The sequence below is a fragment of the Nyctereutes procyonoides genome, unplaced genomic scaffold (genome assembly GCF_905146905.1).
Source record: "Nyctereutes procyonoides isolate TBG_1078 unplaced genomic scaffold, NYPRO_anot_genome, whole genome shotgun sequence".
NCBI lineage: Eukaryota > Metazoa > Chordata > Mammalia > Carnivora > Canidae > Nyctereutes > Nyctereutes procyonoides.
Window position 1 is genome coordinate 120,117,820 of NW_026575125.1, and position 15,895 is coordinate 120,133,714.

Genomic DNA, 15,895 nt, shown 5'->3' on the forward strand with positions numbered 1-15,895 from the left:
TCTCTCTCTCTCTCACTGTGTGTGCCTATCATAAATAAATAAAAATTAAAAGAAAAAAGGGGGACCGGGATGGAGACACAAGAGCCCGGCCACGGTGGCCCCACTGGGGCAACTCGCAGGGCTCGCTGCAGCCCCTGAGCTCCCTGAGTCCACGCCCCCTCCCAGGGCCGACCACGCCCCTTCCCAGGGCCGGCCACGCCCCCCAGGAGCTGCTGGGCCGCTCCCAGTCGGCCTGGCGCTTAAGGGACCGGGATGGAGACACAAGAGCCGGGCCACGGTGGCCCCACTGGGGCAACTCGCAGGGCTCGCTGCAGCCCCTGAGCTGCCTGAGTCCATTTCCAGGGATCTCAACCCAATAATATTAATTCATATTTAAATGTGCTCTAATTTTAACCATCCCTAAAACTTCCATGGCCGTAGACCTATGTGGCTTTTAGTCATTTAACTATATCATCGGGTGCGCATACCATCAAGTGCACCCGTCTGTACACCCCATTTGTCCTATCTCCTGCCCACTTTAACAATTATGTCCTTCAACACTCATCAAGTTGTCCTTTATTCCGTTTTTGTGTCCCTGGTTCTGCAGAGTCTACTCCATCCAGTTTCTCCAAAGCTTCCACCAGTTTCTAACAAAACTGAGACCTGTGTCAACAGATAGGTATTTTGAGGTCCACTAGCACAGTGCTTCCACTTTAATAATTCTGGCTAAAATGAAAATGTAAGACGCAGAAAACGTTTACTATGACCAGACCTTGGAAGAGCACACAGGGAACAGGATCAACAGCACACAGAAATACTTTTTTCTCCCTCTAAGGAAACAGGTAAAAATAAATAAATAAAAGAAAGTTGTGAGACAGAGAAACAGAACACCAAGGCTCTATTCTAGTGGGACATGGACCATAGTAGGAGACTCTATTCAAAGGGACATGCCTAAGAGCATCAGCACCATCCAGGTATGTGATTCAGTTCTGGGATGAGCATATAGAGGACCTTTTCTATTACAGTAAATAGTTTCAGAATTATTTCTGGTTCAGAAACACGTGATGTATGTACCTCTGTCAGTTTCAGGGTAATCTGCACAATAAGTGACAAAATGTTCCAGTTCATGGGTTTTACTCCTTCCTAATTTCTGTGGGATTTGTTTGTGCATTTCCCTTGGGATTTGATATATAAATCTTGCCAAATATATTTGGCAGCAATGTCCTTCACATGAACTGTTCTTTCACATTTTATCTAAAATGAATCGGAAAACCTATTATATTCCCTGACCTTTGCTTAGAAGAAGTTGAGCAGCTGCAGGAACAGATAATATAAAACTGAATTTCCCCAGATGTTTATTTCAAAACTTGGCAGAGTTGGTCAGGATGTGTCCAGAGTCAGTGTATCCCATTAATCAGTATCAAAATAATCTAGACTATAAAATGGTATCATCAAAATAAAAACTGTATCAACTTTTTCCTGGTAAAAATATACGTGACTGCCTGCACAACAGAGAACTAGATAATAAATCTTCTCCATTAAATTCAATTTTATAGTGTTATTCACTATACCTCAAGCTGCATGCTAAATGAAACCTACAATACAAAATACAATATATTAAGTATAATTATCTTTTAATAATTTTTAACAAGACCACCATTAATAGATAAGTGGCTACTTGTTCAGTCAGATATCAGGCTACTGACCATATGGGCCTGTACCTTAGGGTCATTAACACTGCACAACTGCAGGCTATATAGACTACAGAAGGAATTTTAATCCATTCCTCATATGACACACAAAAATTAATCCAGTGTATTAAAAAACTAAATGTAAGAGCTAATAGTATAAAACTCTTGGGGGCAAATATGGGTATGATTCTGTGTAACCCTGGATTTGGCAATAGTTTCTTACATATGACTCAAAAGCACAAGCAACCAAAGGAAAAAAACCAGATAAATTGGACTTCATCGAAATGAAAAACTTTGTGCTGGGACAAAATATTTGAAACAAGTACATCTGAAAACAGATCCAAAATATATACAGATTTCTCAAGCCTCAAAAATAACAAGACAAATAACCCTACAATGGAATATTCCTCAGCCATTAGAAACAACAAATACCCACCATCTGCTTTGACGTGGATGGAACTGGAGGGTATTATGCTGAGTAAAATAAGTCAATTGGAGAAGGACAAACATTATATGGTCTCATTCATTTGGGGAATATAAAAAATAGTGAAAGGGAATAAAGGGAAAAGGAGAAAAAAATGATTGGGAAATATCAGAGAGGGAGACAGAACATGAGAGACTCCTAACTCTGGGAAACGAACAAGGGGTGGTAGAAAGGGAAGTGGGGGGGTGACTGGGTGACGGGCCCTGAGGGGGGCACTTGATGGGATGAGTACTAGGTGTTATGCTGTATGTTGGCAAATTGAACTCCAATAAAAAAAATTCAAAAAAAAATTTAAATGGGCCAAAGCTCTGAACAGACATTTTATCAAAGGAAATATGGGAACAGCCAATTATACATGCAAAGATGCTCAGAATCTTTAGTCATCACAGAAATGCAAATTAAACATACAGTGAGATACCGCCACACAGTCATTAAAGTGACTAAACCTAAATACTGGCAACATCAAGTATTGTCCAGGATGTGTAGCAACTGGCACTCTCATGTGTTATTGGTGGGAATATAAAATGGTACAACATTCTAGAAATCTGTTGGCAGTTCTTATAGTTAAATACGCATTTACCATATGATCAAATAATTTCATCCCTAGATATTCAACTAAGATAAATGAAAACAGATGCCTACACAAAAGCTTGTATAGGAATGCTCATTGCAGGTTTCTTTATATTAGCCCCCAAACTGGAAACAATCCAAAGGTCCACGCGGCAGTGAATAGATACACAAATTGTGATATATTCCCATAATGGAGCAATAATCAGCAATACGAGGACTAAAGCTACTTTGCACAACCATCTGGATGAATTTCTAAATCATGATGGTAAAGATAAAAAGCCAGACACTGAAGAGTTCATACTGTATAATTCTAATGATGTAAAAGTCTTAAAAAGTAGAAAATGAATCCAGCTTGTTGCCAGGGGCCAGGTCAGGGTAGGGAGACTCACTGAAAACTGGCAGAATGATTGATGTAAATGTTCTTCGTGTTGATTAAGGTGATGTTGATGTAATTTGTATGCATTTGTCAAAACCTATCAAACTTCACGTTAAAAATCTGTGTGTTTCTGGGACGTCTGGGTGGCTCAGCCGTTGAGCGTCTGCCTTTGGCTCAGGGCGTGACCCCAGAGTCCTGGGATAGAATCCCACATCAGCCTCCCCGCAGGGAGCCTACTTCTCCCTCTGCCTGTGTCTCTGCCTCTCTCTGTGTGTCTCTCATGAATAAATACATAAAATCTTTTAAAAATTCTGTGTGTTTCATTATATGTAAATTATACCCGTGGTAGGCAAAATTTTGCTTCTCTTGACCTTTCCCCTTTGGTGTAGTGCCCATGAAAATGTTATGTCACAGGACAAAAAAATTTTGCAGATGGAATTAAGGTTGCTAATCTGCTGGTCTTGAAAGGCAGAGATTATCCCAAATCTAAACAGACCCCGTATAATCATAAAGGTTCTTAAAAGTGGAACAGGAAGGCAGAAAAAGTCACACAAATTAAAAGCATGAGAGAGACCTGATGCACTCTTCCTAGCATGAAGATGAAGGGCCCTACATGGAACTTCTGAGAAGGAACTGAATTCCAGTCACGATGGTAGCCCTATCAACAACTTGATTTTGGTCCTGTGTGACCCTGAGTAGAGGAGCCCAGTACAGCCCACCTGGCTTCTGAGCCACGACAAGTATAAGATAATAAATTGATGCTGTGGCAAGCTGTAAAATTGGAGGTGATTTGTTACACAGCAATAAGAAACTATTATGGTACTCAAAGTTGATCCAAATATTAAAAAAATAATAAGCAAATAAAAATGCAATCAAAATTCAAGCTCCTAAATGAAGCTGGTTCTTTGAAAATATTAATACTATTGATAAACCTCTAGCCAGACTTATCAAAAAGACAACAGGAAGGACCCAAATAAATGAAATCAATCACAAATAAGAGAGGAGAAATCACACACCACAGAAATACAAATAAGTCTAAGAATATATTATTGAAAACTATATGCCAATAAATCGGACAACCTAGAAGAAATGCATAAATTCCTAGAAACACGTAAACTACCAAACTGAAACAGGAAAAAAATAAAAAACTTGAACAGATTGATAACCAGCAAAGAAAGTAAATCAGTCATCAAAAATCTCCCAACAAACGAAAGTCCAGGGCCATATGGCTTTACAGGGGAATTCTTCCAAACATTTATTTTATTTTATTTTATTTTTTAATTTTTATTTATTTATTTATTTATTTATTTATGATAGTCACACACACAGAGAGAGAGGCAGAGACACAGGCAGAGGGAGAAGCAGGCTCCATGCACCGGGAGCCCGATGTGGGATTCGATCCCGGGTCTCCAGGATCACGCCCCGGGTCAAAGGCAGGCGCCAAACCGCTGCGCCACCCAGGGATCCCTCTTCCAAACATTTAAAGAAGAGTTAATACCTATTCTTCTCAAAGTATTCCAAAAAAAAAACAGAAAAGGAAGGAAAACTTGCGAATTCATTCTATCATCCTGATACCAAACCAGATAAAGACTCCACTGAAAAAGAGAACAACAAACCAATATCACTGATCAACAGGGATACAAAAATTCTCTATAAAATACTAGCAAACCAAATCTAACAGTACATTAAAATAATCATTCACCACTATTGAGTGGGATTTATTCCTGGGTTGCCAGAGTAGTTCAATATTCATCAATCAATCAGTATGATACACACTAATAAAAGAAAGGATAAGAACCATATGATCATTGCAGTAGATGCAGAAAAAGCATTTGACAAAGTACTACACTTTCATGATAAAGCCCCTAAATAAAGTACATTTAGAGGAAACACACTTCAGCAAAATAAAGGTCATATATACAAAACCCACAGTGGACATCATCTTCGATGGGGAAAAATTGGGAACTTATCCCTAAGGTGACAGGGATGCCCACTGTCACCACTTTTACTCAAGGAAGTACTGGAAGTCGTAGACACAGCAATACAACAACAAAAAGAAATAAAAGGCACCCAAATCCACAAGGGAGAAATCAAACTTTCACCATTTGCAGATGACATGATATTCTATATAGAAAACCTGAAAAAGAAAAAAGAAAACCTGAAAGACTCCACCAAAAAATTGCTAGAACGGATATGCATATATTCAGTCAAGTCATAGGATATAAAGTCAACATACAGAAATCTATTGCATTTCTCTACATCAATAAAGAAACAGCAGAAAGATAAATTAAGGAATCAATCCCATTTACAATTGCACAAACAATAATAAGATGCCTAGGAATAAACCTAACCAAGAGGTGAAAGACCTGGACTCTGAAAACAATAAAACACAGATGAAAGAAATTGAAGATGACACAAAGAAATGGAAAGACATTCCAAGCTCATGATTGGAAGAACAAAAATTGTTAAAATGTCCATACCACCCAAAGCAATCTATACATTCAATGCAATCCCTATAAAAATACCAACAGTAGTTCTTGCAGAGGTACAACAAATAGTCCTAAAATTTCTATGGAAGCACAAAACATCCCGAATCGCCAAAGCAACCTTGAAAAAAAAAAGCAATAATATTGGAGCATCACAATTCTGGACTTCAAGTTGTATTACAGAGCTGTAGTCATCAGAAGAGGATGGTACTGGCACAAAAATAGACATATAAATCCATGGAATAGAATGGAAAACTCAGAAACGAACCCAAAAGTATATGGTCAATAAATCTTTGACAAAGCGGGAAAAAATATTCAATGGAGAAAAGACCGTCTCTTCAACAAATGGTGTTGGGAAAACTGGACAGCCACATGCAGAAGAATGAAACTGGACCACTTTCTTATACCAGACACAAAAATAAATTCAAAACGGATGAAAAACCTAGGGGCACCTGGGTGGCTTAGCTGGGTAAGTGCCCAGCTCTTGATTTCTGGTCAGGTCATGATCTCAGGGTGGTGATATCAAGCACTGTGACAGGCTCCATGCTCAGTGTGGAGTCTGCTTAAGATTCTGTTTCTCGGGAAGCCTGGGTGGCCCAGCGTTTAGCACCTGCCTTCAGCCTGGGGTGTGATCCTGGAGTCCTGGGATCGAGTCCCGCATCGGGCTCCCTGCCTGGAGCCTGCTTCTCCCCCTGCCTGTGTCTCTACCTCTCTCTCTGTCTTTCATGAATAAATAAAATCTTTAAAAAAAAAAGATTCTGTTTCTCTCTCTCCCTCTGCCTCTTCTCCCACTCTATGTACATACATACATACATACATACATAAATCTTTTTAAAAAAAAATGGATGAGAGGGATGCCTGGGTGGCTCAGGGGTTGAGCATCTGCTTTTGGCTGAGGGTGTGATCCCGGGATCGAGTCCTGCAACAGGCTTCCTGCATGGAGCAGGCTTCTCCCTCTGCTTGTGTCTCTGCCTCTCTCTCTTTCTCTCTCTCTCTGTATGTGTGTGTCTATCATGAATAAAGAAATAAAACCTTAAAAAAATGGATGCAAGGTCTAAATGTGAGACCTGAAGCTATCATGATCCTAGAGGAGAACACAGGCAGTAATCTCTTTGACATTGGCTATAGCAACTTCTTACTATATGTGTCTCTTAAGGCAAGGAAAACAAAATCAAAAATAAACTATTAGGACTTCATCAAAATAAAAAGCTACTGCATGGCAAAGGAAACAATCAATTAAACTAAAAGACAACCTACTGATGGGAGAAGACAGTTGCAAATGACATATCTGATAAAAGGTTAGTATCCAATAGGCAGAACTTAAAAACTCAATACCCAAAAAATGAATCATCCAATTAAGAAATGGGCAGAAGATGTGAATAGACATTTCTCCAAAGAAGGCATACAACAGACACATGAAAAGATGCTCAACATCACTCGTCATCAGGGAGCTACAAATCCAAACTACAATGAGATAGTACCTCACACCTGTCAAAATGGCTAAAATGAACAAGAAACAACAGGTGTTGGTGAGGATGCAGAGAAAGGAGAACCCTCTCACACTGTGGGTGGGAACGCAAGCTGGTGCAGCCACTCTGGAAAACAGTGTGGAAGGTCCTCAAGAAGTTACAAATAGAGCTACCTGACAACCCAGCAATTGCACTACTGGGTATTTACCCAAAAGTACAAAAATACTAATTCAAAGTGATAACATGCATCCCTATGCTTACAGCAGCATTATCTACAGTAGCCAAATTAAGAGCCCAAGTGTCCACTGACTGATAAAGAAGATGTAGTATATGGTGCGCGCACACACACACACACAGACACAGAATATTACTGAACCATGACAAATAAATAATGAAATCTTGGCCATTTGCAGGAACGTGGGTGGAGCCAGAGAGTACTGAGCTAAGTGAAACAAGGCAGTCAGAAAAAGACAAGTATCATATGATTTTGCTCACTTGTGGAAGTTAAGAAACACAACAAATGAACATGGAGGGGGGTGGAAAAGAGAGGCCGACCAAGAAACAGACTCTTAACTATAGAGAACAAGGTGATGGCGGCTCAAGGGGAGGTGGTGGTGGGGGGAATGGGTGTGAGATAGGTGATGGGCAATAAGGAAGGCACTTGTCAGTGATGAGCATCAGGGGCGTAAATGGAAGGGCCGAATCACTAAATTCTACATATGAAACTAAACATCATATTGTATATTAACTAACTGGAATTGAAATAAAAGCTTGGAAAAAAGAAAAAAGAAAAAAATCATGATCTTAAATGGAATCCAAGAGGATATTACAAACTACTGCAAATAATGAAAACTTCATATCATAACCTATGTGATATGCAAAAGAGTTCTCAGAGAAAAACATATAGCTTTAAATGCCTTCACTATTAAAAACAAAGGACAAAAGAAAAATAACATTACTTTCCCCAAACTATTAGATAAAATACAACACAATAAACCCAAAGAAATTAAGATATCATTGATAAAGATCAAGTCTTTTTTTTTAAAGATTTTATGTATTTATTCATGAGAGAGAGAGAGAGAGAGAGGCAGAGACACAGGCAGAGGGAGAAGCAGGCTCCCTGTGGTGAGCCTGAAGTGGGAATCGATCCTGGGACTCCAGGGTCATGTCCTGGGCGGAAGGCAGATGCTCAACTCCTGAGCCACCCAGGCAGCCCGAAAAAGATAAAATCTAAAAATAAATATTAAAACATAACTGGGGAGAGGCCTGGGTGGTGCAGGCAGTTGTGTGTCCAACTCTTGGTTTTGGCTCAGGTCATGATCTCAGGGTCATGAGATCAAGTCCTGCATCCGGCTCCACTCTCAGCACAGAGTCCGAGGCAGACTCTCTCTCCCTCTCCTTCTGCCCCTCCTACTCGTGCTCTTTCTCAAATAAATAAATACATCTTTAAAAGAATAATTGAGAAAAAGAAACTCAGAAGCTCATTCTTTGAAAAGACCATCACCACCAACAAAATAAATCCTTTGCAAACCTGTTTGTGGATAAAAGATCAATAACAAAGACATAGGAATTTAAGAAAAAGAAAGTGCACATAACTACTTATCATGTGGCAACGGAATTGAAAAAATAAAGTGATAACCTGCACAGATATAAAATTATTAAAGCTGACTTCAAAAAAAGTTGAAGCTTGATTTGACATTTTCATAAAAGAGCCTGAAGACATGATTAAAAATATTGCAAATGTCACTTGAAGCAAATGGACTGATAAATGAATCTTATATCTAACTTTTAAACAATAGGTGATTCTAATGTTATTTGAGCTATAAAAGAAAAAGATGGAGCATTCACCTATTCATTTGAAAAAAACACTAAAATTGTATTTATTTATTTTTAAATATCTTTTTTTATTCATGAGAGACATCGAGAGAGAGGCAGAGACACAGGCAGAGGGAGAAGCAGGCTCCCTGCGGGGAGCCCGATGTGGGACTCGATCCCAGGACCCCGGGATCACGCCCTGGACTGAGGGCAGATGCTCAGCCACTCAGCCACCCAGGCGCCCCCTAGGACTTAGCTTTTTTTAATTGGAAGAAAATTTAAAATGTTTACATAGAATAAAGTGAGTAAGAAGTGCTAAGAAAGGCAGGGGCACCTGGCTGGCTCAGTCAGTTAAGCGTCTGCCTTCAGCTCAGGTCATGATCCGAAGGGTCTTGGAATTGAGCCTCCACTGGGCTTCCTGCTCAGTGGGGAGCCTGCTTCTCCCTCTCCCCCAGCCCCACTCATGTGTGCTCTTTCTCTCTCAAATGAATAAACAAAATCTTAAAAAAAAAGAAATGCTAAGAAAGATTTTTTAAAAAGAGCAGCGAGTACTGATTTTGCTTACCAGGTATCAGAAGATATAATAGACTCATTGTAATCAATTGGTATGGTATTGGCATGGCAAGACAAAATAAAGCAGTTCAATGAAGAAGCATAATGCATCCAGAAATACATACTAATGTGTACGAGAATTTTATACGATGAATGTGTTTATTCAAATCAGTAGTAAAAGACGTATTATTTGATAAATGGTGCCACTGCCATAGGCTATTGATCTAGATGGAAATACTACTACACAGATCCCACTTCTATACCGTATACAAAAATAATTATCAGATGAATTGATGTCATAAATGTAAAAAGCAAAACAATAAAAATCTTGCAAGAAAATTTGGGAAATATACATGCAACCTTGACATGCAGAAAACATTTTTGACCAACTGGCCACTCTGAAGATATAAAAGATAGATATAAAAAATAAAATAAAAAAACTATAAAAAATTTAAATCTTAGTAAAAGTCATGAACAAAATCAGTAGACAATAGGTTTTGGGGAAAACTGCACTATACACTAGTATGTTTATGCAGTATAACAAATAGTCAATATAGGTGGTAATAAAAGGTTTTCTGTCATTAAAAAAATAAAAGAGCCCAAAGGAAAATGGGCAAAACATATCAATAGTCAAATCTCAAAATATAAATGCAACACCCAAAAGGCATTTGAGAAGATGTTCAACTTAAGAAGTAAAAGGAATTCAATTAATGACGCAGTATCACTCCGTATCTAACTAAATAGGCAAAAGTTAAAAGAACAAGATAAAACTTATTCAAATGAAAGTGGGGAGAAGGGCACTCGCATATGTTGGTAGTAGAAACGGGTGAAGAGTTCTGGCCTTTTTGGAGATTAAAACCAAATAGAAAATACTCCCTTCATTCTAGTAATATCCCTCTTGAGAATCGGTCCCACAGGAGTAAAAGCACCAGTATGTAATGATACAGCTTATAATGAACAAAAAATGGAAGTAATATGGAAAATATGGAATCTTACGTAGCCATTAAAATGAATGAATTGGGGCACCTGGCTCAAGCATCTAACTTTTTATTTCGGCTCAGGTCATGATCTCAGGGTTGTGATATCGAGCACAGTGTTGGTCTCCATGCCTGGCATGGAGCCTGCTTGATATTCTCTCTCCCCCCCCACTGTGCTCCTCCCCTCACATCCCTCTTGAATTAAGAAAAAATGAATTGAAGCTATGCTTACTCAGAATTCTACTAGGTGTTAATAAGAGAGAAACGGGTTTGTAATATCCCATTTTTGTAAAACAAGCAATGACCAAGAAAACCTTTATTTGCATATTTATGTATGTGTATGTGCATGAGCACATATTATCATATTGGGGTTATTTGTTTGGGGATAGGCAAGAAGGGGGCTAACGTAGGAGGGTGGGGAGCCAAACAGAAAGAACAAAAAATAATATGACTTATGACACGATCACATTTAATATTTATATTGTTATTATACATGGGGTTAAATCTTTATAACAACACATTTAAAGGAAACAAAACAAAATTTAAAATAAATAAATTCAGCATTCAACTCAATTAGCAAAATTAGATCAGCAAAATGAACCAAAGGAAATTGGGAAGAAGGAATGATTTAATGCGAGTAAAAGCTTCAACTGATAGAAACAAAAGACGGTTCCTGACAAGATCAAAAAAATTAAGAAACTTCCTGGAAATATTCTTAAGAGAGGGAAAGGACACCCACAATATAAGAATGAAAAAGGAGGGCAGCCTGGGTGGCTCAGTGGTTTAGCACCGCCTTTGACCCAGGGTGTGATCCTGGAGCCCCGGGATCGAGTCCCACGTCGGGCTCCCTGCATGGAGCCTGCTTCTCCCTCTGCCTGTGTCTCTGCCTCTCTCTGTGTCTCTCTGTGTGTCTCTCATAAATAAAATAAAGTCTTAAAAAAAATGAAAAAGGAAATATAATTACAGACACAGAACAGTTGAACATCACAAGACTAGTATGTGACTTGATACCAATACATTACCAAATCTAGACTTGATTTCTTGAAATCAAGAAAAATCTAGACTGCTTGATTGAAAAATCTAGACTGCTTTCTAGAAAAAATATACATAACCAAATCTGACAGAAGAGGACGCAGAAAGCTCCAGATAAATTGATGATCATAGATAATATTGAAAAATCATTTAATACTAGTCTCCCAAAATGCACTGGAGGCCCCCCCCCCCCAAATGAAAAGGTTCTGAAATCCTGGCTAATACTATCCTTAAACAAAACTGGGCAAGGATATCAGAACCACGCCACACCCACACAGGAGGACAGACTAAAGTTGTGTATAATACTGATGGGGTCTCACTGCTCTGCTTCTCCGTATAGAAGCTTGGAGTAGGCTGAGGGAAGGTCTGTTTTCTCAGGCTCTTCCCCTCTTCATTTTCCCTCTACTCTACTATGTTTCCAAAGTGGCAGCACGTGACAGAGAGAAGCAATGGACAAAACATACCAACATATCAACAAATCGTCTGCATCTGTGAAAAGGGCTGCCAATCAGCATGCACACCTTACCTCAATAGTGCTTTTCCAGTGCTTAATACCATTACAACCATCCTAACGTCATGTCTGCACCTTCCTCCAACCAGTCCCCTCCTCACAATCCTGACTGGACCCTATGGAACACGCCTTTACCTTGTGTCCGCGTGCAGCGCACTGAGCAGGTCACTTTGCGTATAGTCCCAGGACAGTTCCACTGCACCGAGGTAGTATTTTCTGGTGGCACTAAGGCTGAAGGGCAAAAGGCACAGAAAGCAGCAGGTGTAGAGCTCTGCTTGCATGGCTCGTATTGCTAGAAAATGTTCAACTGGAGAAACAAGAGATTAATTCTTCCCTAAAATAGCTTCAGCTCCCAGGAGAAAAAAGGCAAATGTTCTATGATTTCATGAAAAGTCCCACAACTGTTGCTGTGAATGTTAGGGACCTTTACCTGCTGGATGTTACAGCAGCATTGGCAGTAAGCAGCAACAGATAAGATTGTTTCCTTTTTGGCAGTGGGAAGCAGCCACAGGAAGCACTGAATAGGAAAAGGGAGGCAGAGCTAAATCTTAACCCATTGGGTTCTGAGAGTACTAGGGGCACAAGAATGCTGATTTAATCAGAACGTTTAAGGAAAGAAAGGGAGGGACAGAAAGGTCAAGGCGAAGAGGAGCTCTGATGTGTATCCATAGTCGTAGCCTACTCAAAGTCTCTTTCTTCGCAGCAGCAGCAGCCAAAGGAGATCTGGATGTTGTTGGAAATTCTGGAATCCCCTTGCACAAACAAGGGTAACCAGTATTCTAATAGTCTCCCTGTTGCTACCCTTGCCCCTCTTTTTAGAACTATAAAGCAGATTGTGTCGGTCCTTTGCCTAGAACCCTCCACTGGCTTCTAACCTCACTCAGAGTAAAATCCTAAGTTTTTAGTATGGCCTAGAGCATCTCCCGTGATCTGCACCGCCCCTTCCTCCAGACCTCTGGGGTCTCCTGTCACTATGGCTATTGTCCTTCTTGCTCTTCCTTAAAATATCAAGCACAGTTTTGCACCTCGACGTTAGCACTTGCCATATCCTCTACTTGAAACACTTTCCCCCAGATCGCCACACATTCCCACTTTCACGTTCCTCCTTCAAGACTTGGCTCCAATCGCCTCCTCCGTGAGCTTAAATGTGGACCACTGCGTTTACACTCTCAGCTCTCTACTTCCACGGACACTGCTGAAATCCCTCCTGGCTTCAGTTTTCTCCATAGCACTTATAACTTATCTTGCATTGGGGATCCCTGGGTGGCGCAGCGGTTTAGCGCCTGCCTTTGGCCCAGGGCACGATCCTGGAGACCCGGGATCGAATCCCACGTCGGGCTCCCGGTGCATGGAGCCTGCTTCTCCCACTGCCTGTGTCTCTGCCTCTCTCTCTCTCTCTCTATCATAAATAAATAAAAATTAAAAAAAAAACTATTTATCTTGCATTGTTGTCACCTGATGTTTCTTTATTTTAAAGATTATTTATTTATTTATTTATTTATTTGAGAGAGACACCGAGACAGGGAGAAAAATATTGAGAGAGAGTGACGAAGAGGGAGAAGCATACTCTCCACCAGGAAGGGAGCCCAAGGTGGGGCTTGATCCCAGGGCTGTGGGATCCTGACCTGATCTGAAGGCCGATGTCCAAACAATTGAGCCACCCAGGTGCCGCTACCTGATGCTTCTTAAGGTCTACATTTGTCCCAGGTATACGACATATCTGGTTACACCAATGTGTCACGCTGCTGAGCTCAAGCAGAGTCCCTAGTCAGGTTAATGTTTATCAGGAGGACTGAGGGCCTCAAAGTATAGGAGATAACGAGAAGAGACTTGACCAGGGTTGCTATAACAAATGTTATCACTGCGAGCCCAGTCGTACACAGGTATGAAGGTGCCTGGGAGCAATTAGGTGCCATCCAGCTTGGAAACACGCAGGAAGAAGGCCCTTTGGTAAACATCTGCTGATGCTTTCTCTCTGCCAGACAGCAGAATGCGGAAACAATAGCTGGCATGTACTTTACACCACAAACTAGGGTAACTTACTTTAATGCAGCTGCTAGGGATCCCTGGGTGGTGCAGCAGTTTGGCGCCTGCCTTTGGCCCAGGGCGCGATCCTGGCGACCCGGGATCGAATCCCACGTCGGGCTCCCGGTGCATGGAGCCTGCTTCTCCCTCTGCCTGTGTCTCTGCCTCTCTCTCTCTCTCTCATTCTATGTGACTATCATAAATAAATAAAAATTTAAAAAAATAATGCAGCTGCTATTCATGTCTTCATTTTATAGGTGATGAAACTGAAGCACAGAGAAGTGTGGCAACTCGGCCAAGGTCACAGAGTTTACAAGTGCTAGCAGCTCATCCCATGTAATCTGGCTCCATAAGTCCTGCTCCAAACTTCTATGTTCTACTTGCACGCGCTGGGTATGCGGGATTGAAAAATACACGAAATTAATATCATCCATACTTATCACACATGAGTAGCTCATACAACACGTGAGAAGGTAAAACCAGTGCTGTGCACAAAGGGAAAGTAAGCAGGGGAAGGGGAAGAAGGGATGTGGCAGGTTGCAATTTCATTTGATTTTTTTATGGCAGGTTGCAATTTCATTTGATTTTTTTATTTTTTTAAAGTTATTTATTCATTCATTCATTCATTCATTCATTCATACATACATACATACCCAGAGAGACAGAGAGACAGAGGCAGAGACACAGGCAGCGGGAGAAGCAGGCCCCAAGCAGGGAGCGTGGTTGGAGTCGATCCCGGGACTCCAGGGTCACACCCTGGGCTGAAGGCGCCTCTAAACCACTGACTGAGTCCCCTGGGCTGCCCCAGGTTGCAATTTTAAAGGACGGTCGTGAAAAGTCTCAGCGAGAAGGGCGCGCTTCAGCAAAAGTTTGCCTTCCCCACTGAGGGCAATAGGGAGCCATGGTAGGTTTTTGAGTAGAGGAGGGCTGTGATGAGAATGACCTTTTATTGTTTTTTTAAAGGTTTTATCTATTTATTCATGAGAGACCCAGAGAGAGAGGCAGGGACACTGGCAGAGGGAGAAGCAGGCTCCCTGTGGGGAGTCCCATGCGGGACTCGATCCCAGGACCCCGGGGTCACACTCCAAGCCAAAGGCCGTCGCTCAAGCACTGGGCCACCAGGCATTCCTGAACGGGAGAAAATATTTGAAAACCACACATATGGATATATGAGTAATTCATACAAATAACCCAACCCCCCCCAAATAGTCCAAATAAAAATTGGCAGAGAATAAAGGGGAAAGGAGAAAAAATGAGTGGGAAATATCGGAGAGGGAGACAGAGCATGAGAGACTCCTAACTCTGGGAAACGAACTAGGGGTGGTGGAAGGGGAGGAGGGCGGGGGGTGGGGGTGACTGGGTGACGGGCACTGAGGGGGGCGCTTGATGGGATGAGCACTGGGTGTTATACTGCATGTTGGCCATTTGAACACCAATAAAAAATAAATTTATAAGACAAATTGGCAGCGTAACGCCATAGCATTAGGGGCCAAGCTTTTGGAACGGTGAACTGGCCATTAACTGGGCTCGTGTGGGGGCAGGAGTGGTTTAGGAGCGGGGTGCGCTGGGGGGACGCGCCCCGCACTGCGTTAAAGGGCTCTCACGCGGTGCAGGCAGGGAAGCTGCTTTCACGGCGCTTCTTACGTATTATAATTGCAGTGGCCCTTCCGCGTCTTTGTCCGCCGGGGCCGAGGCGGCGTGGACACAGCCCTGGAAAGTACGTGCTCGACGCTCCGGGAGCTGCCGCGCCAAGGCGGGCGGGCTCCTCCCACAGCCATGGGGCCCCCGGGCCTTACTGGGCAGCAGCCTCGGCCGAGCTCCCCCGCGGGCACCGCCCCCCGCGCGCACCGCCCCCCCGCGCACGCGCGCCGGCGGCCCTCCGGGGCGGGGCTGCGGAGCCTTGTGACGCAGCGCGCGGCCGGGGGGCG

General features: G+C 41.9%; 1 protein-coding gene across 2 annotated transcripts in view; it reads right to left on the reverse strand.

The window, feature by feature from the left end:
• The window catches only part of F8 (coagulation factor VIII), a 150,698-nt gene extending 134,967 nt beyond the window's left edge, over window positions 1-15,731 (reverse strand). The window contains exons 1-2 of one of the 2 annotated variants that reach the window (XM_055338504.1): window positions 15,612-15,731; window positions 12,078-12,173 (exon numbers count right to left, since the gene is read on the reverse strand). Coding sequence is in view for 1 of the 2 variants with exons in the window: in XM_055338503.1 (XP_055194478.1) it covers window positions 12,078-12,223 (146 nt within the window). In the remaining variant the exon portion in view is untranslated. Of the gene's footprint in view, window positions 1-12,077; window positions 12,472-15,611 lie in introns of those variants that run through there. The other variant, XM_055338503.1, reaches the window with a different exon arrangement.
• Window positions 15,732-15,895: the final 164 nt, after the last annotated feature.